The sequence below is a fragment of the Amborella trichopoda genome, chromosome 8 (assembly GCF_054954075.1).
Source record: "Amborella trichopoda isolate Santa Cruz 75 chromosome 8, AtrichopodaSantaCruz75HAP2 v2.0, whole genome shotgun sequence".
Taxonomy (NCBI): Eukaryota; Viridiplantae; Streptophyta; class Magnoliopsida; order Amborellales; family Amborellaceae; genus Amborella; species Amborella trichopoda.
The window spans coordinates 43,223,526-43,234,031 of NC_142343.1; the positions used below are offsets into that span (position 1 = coordinate 43,223,526).

Below are 10,506 nucleotides of genomic sequence, written 5' to 3' on the forward strand. Positions count from 1 at the left end.
TATAGGCCTGGATTATTTCCTATATATTGATAGAATAGGCATGGGGTGACCAAATCCCGGGTCGGACCCGATGATTTCATACGGTGTTTTTTAAATCACTGGTCGAGATGATCAATTTGAGGATATTGGGCATCAAAACTACATCTTCTACTGAAATTTTTGAGGTGCGTTCTAATTTGATTGTTTAGAGCTTGACACTTTTATAAACTTTTTTTTTATTTAAAAATAAAAAGAACTGAAATAGAATACGACCTTATCATGAACCACCTATTTTCAAGTATTGTTGATCTATTTAGCCTACAGTATTTTTAAAATTTTAAAATTTATAATTAAGATTGAATATAATTATCAAGTTACCGTAAGATTTCCGACAGTGTGAAACTACATCTTCCCAAAGTGGGCACCACCAACATGAATCAAAATGCCCCTCTTTGTAGGAATTTTAGAAAATGTTTGGACAATAATGTAATTTACCCGACACGCCACCTCAAAGCGCGCCGTATCCGACGTGTCAATACATCTGCCACGTCATTAAGACACATCAGATGTCAAGACAGTCTTGCCCTCGTGTTACTGAGCCCAGTGACACGTGGAAAGACTATAAAATGCAAAGTTAACCTGGGCCGCGTTGTCTTTAAGGCAGTAGAAAGAGGAGAAAAAACTTCAGAGCCAGCTTTAATGGCGGACTCAGTGAACGCCCCTGCCACTTAGGGAGTGATTTTGCGGTGACTTTCCGGCGTTTTTTTGGCGCCGGAAACGCTACTGACGGGAAGAGATCGATCGGTTTTTGACAAATCCGGTTTGATTTGGTGGAGTAACGAGTGAGATTGAGGACTGAGCCCTAAACTAGCTCTCTTACTGGTTTTTGTGACTGTAAAACTAATTTTGAGCTCCATTATAGACGATTTTTAGCTATTTTTGCTGATTTTTATTCGGCATTGCTTGCAAATAGAGTAAGCTTTTGTTGTAAGAAGTAAATCTGGTGCCATTTCTGCAAGCTTCTGGTGAACTGGAGGAGCTTCGAGTTTTAACTGTGAATCTCGCTAGAGAGAGAGAGGGAGGGCGTTGCTTAGTTAGTTCGCCATTGATGAAGTGAGTGCTAAGTGAAGAGCTTTTTGAGGGATTTCTTCAAAATCTGGTGAAGTTTTGGTTGTTTTTTCCTTTTCTGGAATTATGAGGTAAAAGGGTGGATCTCTCTGTGTTATTTTGCAAATCCAGTTGAATGCCATTTGTTTAGCTTATTTATCTATCCCTTTATGTGGAATTTGTCAAATGAAAGGATCTCAAAGTGTTCTACTGTACATTTGGTTGGGTATTGTCCACCTCTGGTTGTTGCTTTGCCATTTCTAATAGTTACTTTGAGCTCTTACAAAAAGGGCGGAGACTGACACATTATTCTTAGGGCACAAAAAGAAAGCATCTTTGAACTTTATCTCCCAATCTGGTTTGATATTATCCATTCTTAAGGTCATACTCTCAAGCGTGTATTTTCCTCTTTGTCGAATACAACTTTACCAGGATCAGCAGGTATTCCCCTGTAAAGCCCAAGGAAATATTTTCCATCTGTGAGTTTCTTGGCTATGTTTGCAGAGCGCTTTTAACGCTTTCAATATTACAGTGACCTAAAAACCTACATCTTCCCTTTAGTTTTCATTTTGCTGTTTTTTCTTTGATTATATATCTCCTATTTCAAATACCCTTCTCTTTCTTCTCTGTGCTCTGATTCTGCAAATCTGGTTAAAAATCATCCCTTTTTTATAGCTGCAGTCCATTTATGAATGACTCGAAATCTCTGTCTTAAAAGTATCATTTTTTTCCCTGATACATAGAGTTTCTCGTGGGTTAAAAATTAAGCTGTTCCTTTGAGACAAAATCTTTTATGTCTCTGTAAACCCAATTCAATTATTTCTTCAAGTGCTTTCTTCAGTTGATACAATATGCCAATGGCTCTGTAAAATACATTAAAAGATTGAAGATGGAAGGAAACCTGTTTATTGTCAAGCTCTGTTCCTTTCTCTCTTTCCTGGCTTTCACTGTCTCTCAAGGTACTAATCCTTCCCTTAATGATGATGTACTGGGTCTAATCGTCTTCAAATTTGACCTCCATGACCCAAAAAATGTGTTAAGTTCATGGTCTGAAGATGATAACTCACCCTGCAACTGGTTTGGTATCCAATGCAATCCTAGGACCCAGAGGGTTACAGAAATCTTATTGAATGACCTTTCCCTCTCTGGAAAAATAGGTCGAGGCCTTGTGAGACTCCAATTTCTTCGAAAGCTCTCTCTGTCTAATAATTATTTCTCAGGCACAATCAGTCCTGACCTTGCCACTATCCAGAGCCTAAGAGCCGTTGATTTCTCTGGCAACAATCTTACTGGAGAAATCCCTGATCAGTTTTTCAAGCAATGTGGGTCTCTTCGTTATGTATCATTTGCTCGAAACAACTTCTATGGCCCTGTTCCTAGGAGTTTAACCTCGTGTTCATCTATTTCAGTGCTGAATTTTTCCAGTAATCATCTTTCTGGTTCATTGCCTGAAGACATCTGGTCTTTGAACACTCTTAGAGACCTCGATTTATCAGGGAATGAACTAACTGGAAACATTCCAGTTGGGATTGGGAGTTCGTTTAACCTCAGAACAGTTAATTTGCGGAAGAATCAGATTTCTGGTAATTTACCAGAGGATATTGGCAAGTGTTTGTTGCTTAATTCGATGGATTTCAGTGAAAATTCATTGACAGGAACCGTACCTGTTTCGCTTCAGAGACTTTCTCTGTTAACTTCTTTGAAGCTAGGGAAGAATTCGATCACAGGATTGATACCTTCATGGATCAGCATGCTAAAGAATTTGGAGGTTTTGGACTTGTCAGGAAACATGTTTTCTGGTGAGGTTCCGACCAGTATTGGGGAGTTAAAAATGCTTAAGAGCTTGAGTCTTTCAGGGAACAAATTCACCGGACAAATACCAGATTCTTTAACGATGTGTGTGCATCTTTCTGAGGTTGATCTTAGTCAAAATGGGTTAATAGGGATCATACCAGAGGGGATTTTGGCATCGAGTATAGAGAGACTCAATCTTTCTCAGAATGGTTTTACTGGTTCAATTCCGGATATTACTGGGTCGAATGTTTTCTACCAGTCTGTTAAGGTTATTGACCTGTCGGAAAATGGATTAAGTGGAAAAATTCCAGAGGCGTTTGCCCTTTCTAGCCAATTGGTGGTATTGAATCTTTCACGGAATTTTCTATCTTCTGAGATTCCAGCCGGTATAGGAGAGTTGAAGGAACTTGAAGTGCTTGATTTGTCCCAAAATCGTTTAAATGGGAGCATTCCTTTGAAGATTGGAGCGGCAATAGCTCTCACTGACTTAAGGCTTGACCGAAATTTTCTATCTGGGGGAATACCACTGGAAATCGGAAAGCTGAGATCTCTTGGCACTCTGTAAGTGCTCTCCAACTCTTTGTGTACACATACTATGCAACGTAAAATCTAACCTGGTGGTATTCATTTTTTTGAGATACTTGCTTTTATCAAAGTTTTTCAGTAAACCTTGAATCTTTGAACCTGTGCATGTGATTGATTACGGGTTTGACTTCACACCTTTTTGTTGTTCTAATCCGGAGAAAGAATACCAGTTCGATTGAATTTTAGTTCTTAGAATTCAATTATGTACATCAATATTAACTTAACGGTAGATGTCGATCTCATGGAATTTTAGCTATGGGTACTCTTAACTCTGTCAGAGAAAGATCTGGTAATTCTGTGAGGCTCTAAGTTTTATTGTTATTCTTGTTAGAAAGAATTAGCTAGTAACTCTTAATTTTTGGAATTTACATTCTTTCTCTTTCATCTTGAGCTTATGTTCTTGAAACTGTGTGTTTTCCAAAAAAAAATTCTCTTCCAATATCCCCTGGTAAATGCAGCTTAAGTCTACTATCCCACTATCAAGACCTTGAAAATCCAGCTTTCAACAAAACTTCTGAATTGGCAATTATAAGTAACTCATGACTGTATACACTTGAATACTCAACGACTTCTTGGTAGAAGCTTTGGAAAATGTCTGCCTTCCCTGATTCCTGTCAAACTTATGACCCTTAATTTGTTATCAAATTTACTTAATCATTTGTCGATTTTGTTTTGTATATGCACGGTGGAGCGATGCTTAACTCTTTACCTTTTATTTTCGGAATGTCTCTATATTGTCTTGTCTATAGGAAATAACACAATGGGCTCTGAAAAGCCATAGTCTTCAGGCTATTACCATCCAATGAAACAATGGACGTGAAGTAGGGAGTGGGGTCCCACTGGAATGAGACAAACCCCATTGGTTGGTACTGTTCTCTCTCCATCACAATCCATCATTTCATCAGACGGTAATAACCCATTGTACTATGGGTATTCCATATCCCATTTGGATACTCTCCCTCCATTTATATAAACTGATTTGTTTGTCTAAATTTTGATCCAGGTCGCTCTCTAAGAACAACCTGAGCGGCCCATTGCCCGCCTCCCTTGCTAATTTAACCTCTCTGCATACCCTCGACCTCTCCTTCAACAACTTAACAGGCACTCTCCCTCATCAACTTGGTAACCTCCCTCACCTTCTCTTTCTTAACCTATCCCATAACAACTTAGCAGGTGAGCTCCCTATGGGCCCTGCCTTCAACACCCTTGACCCCACCTCTCTCTCAGGTAACCCCTCCCTTTGTGGGGCCCTCCTCAACCGCTCGTGCCCAGCTGTTCTCCCGAAGCCCATCGTCCTCAACCCCGACTCCACCCCCAACAGCCCCCAAAATTCCCTTCCTACCACTAAATCCACCTCCCGCCACAAGAAAATCATTCTTAGTATCTCAACCTTAGTGGCAATTTCAGCCGCTGCCCTCATTGCCCTAGGGGTAGTCACCGTAACTTTGCTCAACATGAATGCTCGAGCACACCATAGAGCCGATGGTGCACTCGTGCTTGAGCCCTCAAGGTCTGGGTCCGGATCTGGGGTTGGATCCCCCTTGACTAGTACAGGATCTGGTCAACCAGGAAAGCTAGTGATGTTTTCATCTGATAAAGACTTCAGTGTAGGGGCTCATGCATTGCTTGATAAGCACTGTGAGTTGGGGCGAGGAGGGTTTGGTGCTGTGTATCGAGCTCCACTCCCTGATGGTCGTCCTGTTGCGGTTAAGAAATTGGCAGTGTCTGGGTTAGTGAAATCCCAGAGTGAATTCGAGAAAACGGTTCGAAGTCTCGGAAGACTTAGGCACCCGAATCTTGTGCACCTTCATGGCTATTATTGGACACCGCAATTGCAACTGTTGGTCTATGAATATGTGGGGGGTGGGAGCTTGTATTCCAGGTTACATGAGCCTGGAGGAAAGGCACTCACGTGGTTGGAGAGGTTTAGGGTAATATTGGGGGTGGCAAGGGGCTTGGCGTTTTTGCACGAGTCATGTAGGCCGGCGGTTGTGCATTACAATGTTAAGTCGAGCAATGTATTGATCGATGAGAATGGCGAGGCGAAGGTGTGTCTCTTCTTATTCTGGATTTGTTGCTTACTATTATCATATGTTTTTGTTCAGATAATTATTGTTAGTATACATGTAAAGCTTAGATTTATTAACTTGAAACTGATGAAATTTGTTGACATCCGTCGTACTTCAATTTTGGATGTTTACCATTGAACTATTTTCTTTGCCTAAGTTACTTTGAAGTCTGAACATTGTTAACATTCAAAACTGAAGTTGATGAATGTAATCTGATCTTTTCTTTTTTTGCTAACCACCTTCAGTTTTGAAATTTAAATGCTCTTTTGCACTCAAGTGCTTTTTATTTTTATTTTATTTTAATGCTCAAGGATGTTTCCCTTTATTTGGCACGGCAAGATTGGAATTGATGGTAACCATTTCAAAAAAAGAAGATTGGAATTGATGGTATTTTTTCCTTCACTTGAGGTGAACTTTGTTAAACCATTGTAAAACTCTTGCTCCAAGCAAATTACTGATTTTTTCTTTTATACCGATCAAATTACAGTGGGCTGAGGTTATGAATGGAGCACTGAACTTCTGTTGGTTATAGCCTAACCGGAAAACCCTGCACAAAGGGGTGTGTCTGCACTTTTTCTTGGCAAATGACAAAAATTCTCTCTACCCAAAAATTATTGTTAAAAAATTAATATTAGAAGCTGTACCATGGTCCAATGGAAAGGTGTATGCTACTTGGTTTGAGATTTACATAGTATACTTAACCTCCATCCATCACTGTTGCAGTTACCATATGCCATAGTCCATTAGAGTAGTTATACTTGGCAATTGGGTTCTTAACTGATTCTTGACATTTCTAACCACTTGTTATGGTGGCTCTCTCTTTCTGAAGGTCGGTGACTTCGGGCTTGCTCGACTCCTCCCGATGCTCGATCGCTATGTCCTAAGTAGCAAGATACAGAGCGCCCTGGGTTACATGGCACCCGAGTTCGCCTGTGGTTCAGCCCGCGTCAGTGAGAAGTGTGACGTCTATGGCTTTGGCGTCCTAACCCTTGAGATTATCACTGGCCGCCGGCCCGTTGAGTACACTGAGGATGATGTTGTAATTTTGTCGGACTCAGTTCGTGGGGCACTTGAGGGGGGCAGGGTGGGCTCTTGTGTGGACCCTCGTATGGGCCCAGCATGGCCTGAGGAAGTGCTTGTGCCCTTGGTGAAGCTCGCTTTGATTTGTGCATCTCAAGTGCCATCGAATAGGCCAGCCATGGGCGAAGTTGTCCATATTCTGGAGGTCATCGGGAGCCCGCCAGGCCCAAAGGAAGAGTCGTGATTGGCCCATTGGACCCAGTCAATGGGCCTGTCTGGGGTTATAAAATAGGCACTGCGGACTCACTTGATGGACCCATTGGTCTCTCAAGATAGATATAGTGGTCTCACCCATTGGGGCTCATTTGGGCTCCACTTGGCACATTGGTCTCGGACGATGGGCCCATTGGGTTTATGGGGGCCCATTGGGTTTATGGTTGTTTCTAGTGGTGGATTTGAGGAAAGGGTGGGTTTTGGTGGCTGGGGAAGAGGAATCCGGTGGGTTATTTTTCAGGTTGAGTGGTGTAATTTTTTGTTTTTTGTCCTTTTTCATTGGAAAGAAGATTTTTGTGTTATGTTATGTTGTGTTTTTATTGGGAGAAAGGGGTTGATGGATCGGATTCCTTTTCGCCGGTTATGTGGACAGTGGAAGTTAGGGTTTTGGGGTGGTTTCAGTGAAATGTAATTTCAAGGGTTTTGTTATATAGGTTATACACAGTGATGCTTCAGTTTTTCCAGCCTTTATTTATTTATTTTGATTGAGCTTATTATTATTATTATTATTATTATTATTATTATTATTATTATTATTATTATTATTATTATTATTATTATTATTATTATTATTATTATTGCAGTGGCTTAATCTGTTATTTAACAAAAAAAATTGTACAAAAATCGTGTATTTTCTTTTTTGATATAGTGAAACTACAACAATTATACTCTGGGTAAACACTTGAAAATGATTTCAGGGTAAGAAAAATACCAGTACTTTGTTTTTTGACCTAAAACTCTGATACTGTGTTTGAAATTCAGACAAGTTCTCAACAATTAAAAAAAAAACCCTAAAAATAAGATTAGGAAAAGTCTATTGTTACCTAGGCTTTCTTGTGGATTTCGGATGTAAAACTCATTCTTAAATCGCCTTGAGCGATTCCACAATAGATTCCTCTCTTTGCTGCTCTGATGTAGATCTCATAAGTGAAGAAGTCAAATAAATAATCATCGTGGTCATTACCATGCAAGTTTTATTTTAATTATTTGGGGACTGTTACATGAATATGTTCCTCTAGTTTTAAGTTAAATAAATAATACAAAAATATTAATAAATATCATTTTAAAACTTAAATCATGTTAATTTTTAGAAATTCATGATTATCATGGTTGAGATTATTAATCATTGATATCAATTGATTTTACAAGAAGGGATGAATATAAAAAAGCGCGTGCTACCAAAGCCTCACCCGAAAAAAAAAGTCAATATTTTTTCATGTAATTTGCCATGTACACAAGCACCTTCCCAACGTATTAGACTAAAAGAAAACAAAACAAAACAAATGATCATGATGTTTTGAAATGTTTTATTTGAATTTTTTCTAATGTTAAGATTGATTTGAAATTTTACGATTTCATAACTCTCAATTGCACCGCACGATATGTAAAAATAAAAAATAATTGTTAAAAAGTAGTTCGACCAAAACACTCCTAAATGTTTGAGGGGAACTTTAGTTAACTTATTTTTTACAAATTAAGTTCTCGTAATTATTAGGTAATCTAAGTGGGGCACAAACATCATGCCAATTGAAAAGAAATTAAAATTAAAATTCTGTATCAAATCGAGTCCATTCATGTTTTCTCTTCTAATCTAGGCGTGTCCGAGTTACTCGGCCGAATCCGAGTAGACCTGGCCGAGTTTCGAAACGCTGGTCTACATGATATGGATACTATATTACGTTGGAACTGCCTTCTAGAGAGAGAGAGAGAGAGTCACAAAAGAGAGTCTCAGTAACGAAATATGGACAAGAGAGAGAGTCACAGTAACAAAATGTGGACAAGAGAGAGAGCTCAGCAGTTTGCAGCAATTTGTGAGAGAGAGAGAGAGAGAGAGAGAGAGAGAGAGAGCACGGCAGCCATACTAGTCCTCTGTCTATATTTTGGCACTTCCTATTTGTAGCCTACTTTACTTGCTTTCAAATTTCGGATTCGTTTTTGTTTTGTTTTTGAAAATTATTTGGAGTACCTAAAACTGAATTCACTTTTAGAGAGAGAAAGTCAAGAGGTAGGCCAAATTCAGAGAGAGAAGGCAAGCGAGGTTAAGACATGGCCAAATTTAGTGAGAGAAAAGTAAATGAGAGATGGGCCTGAGAGGGACAGGTTAAGAGATGGGCAGAACTTAGAGAGAGAAAACAAGAGGTGGGCAGAAGTTAGAGAGAGAAAACAAGAGGTGGGCAGAAGTTAGAGAGAGAAATTTAATAAGAGATGGGGCATGGAGGGAGAGATAGATGCCTTTCTCTCTGTAATTGTAGTAATGGGCAGGTCTCAGTCCTCGTGAGTTGTGATACACTATTTTCACCTCAGATAAGAGAGAGATACGTTTGTTGCTAGCTTTAGAATCCATGTGCCCTACATTTGGACTAAAATACTCTCGGAGAGTAAAGTCCCTGATTCAAACTCCGAATCGGTGGGGCCAATCATTCATTCCACATATTGTATATTGGTGATTCCGAATCGATGATAAGTAAAAATATAAAAAACTAAATAAATAAAATTAAAATTAAAATTAAAATTGAGACTTATAGGACGAGGATTTAAAGGGATTTAATAAAATATTAAATAAACTTTTAATTTTATTCTCATGTGTGTAGGATCTCAAATAATCATCATTAAATTTGAAGTATGTATCTAAAAAAGTCATATCCTACATTAATGTGATAAGCTTTTTAAGGGGACCCGGACTAAATCTATACCATCCTTAAATCAAAATCGACAAATTTTAAAACTAACAGAGTAAATTTTTGGTGGACCGAAAACAATACCAAGTTAACAATAGAGGGTGAGAGCAAGTAAATTTTTCTGGACTACCATTAATGAGGATCATAATTAACAACATATACAACAACAAATACCGGTGAACTAAAGACTTGGTAATAAAGAAAGGGGCTGGGGTCGTGGTGGTAGCACCCCCGCACCCTAACTAACATGAGTGTGGTTTTTTATCCCCACTAACACCAACCTACTAACACGTTATTGACTTACCCAAGGAAAGAAAACTTGGCAATAATTTGACTTTGGTCCAAAAAATGGAGATAGAGGAATATATTGAAGAAAATGGAGCCTCCAAAAAATCATTGAGTAAAAAAAATGTGATAGTTCGGATTGGACTAGAAAAAGCAATTAATGAAAGTATTTGAAAATTTCTAAAAGAAAAAAACAGATACTATTTCATTTGTTTCAAAAAATGGAGTTTTTTGCTAAGGTGTTTAGGAAAATCACGCCTTATATAGAGTTTGTAGAAATGCTAAAGGCCATCATACTCCAGTGGGAGTAGGATGCCCATTTACTCTATCATGTTAAACCCCACCTGGAATTACTATTAAGACCTTAAATTTTGGGGATGGCGTCTCTTCAACCCCATAGATTAACCTCAATAAAAAAAAGAGTTATGTAATTGTACTTTCTATGCACTTTGAAAAAAATAATGTCTCCAGATTAAATGGAGACCATCCAATTTTTAGATGATGAGATCTAAGGGTTAGAAAATTTAAATTTTAAATTTTTATAAGAATAATGATCTAGTAATTCTTAAATGGTTCCCGAAATTTAGGATTGAAAAAAATCCTCCCAAGTAGATTTTGGGTGGTGCCCAAGCTGGGTTTGGGCTAGCATTAGCTCATCCCGTAAATACACCTGGCCTATCGGTCCTAGCTTGTGGACCATAAAATGGGCCCGTACC

The 10,506-nt window shown here is 38.7% G+C and overlaps 1 protein-coding gene across 1 annotated transcript; it reads left to right on the plus strand.

The window, feature by feature from the left end:
• The first annotated feature begins 661 nt into the window (after nucleotides 1-661).
• LOC18432321 (uncharacterized) lies at nucleotides 662-7,291 on the plus strand. The gene is made up of 3 exons (XM_006842430.4): nucleotides 662-3,441; nucleotides 4,469-5,513; nucleotides 6,364-7,291. Exons 1-3 carry the CDS (start codon nucleotides 1,976-1,978, stop codon nucleotides 6,796-6,798), a joined length of 2,946 nt encoding a protein of 981 aa, XP_006842493.1. The 5' UTR covers nucleotides 662-1,975; the 3' UTR covers nucleotides 6,799-7,291.
• Nucleotides 7,292-10,506: the final 3,215 nt, after the last annotated feature.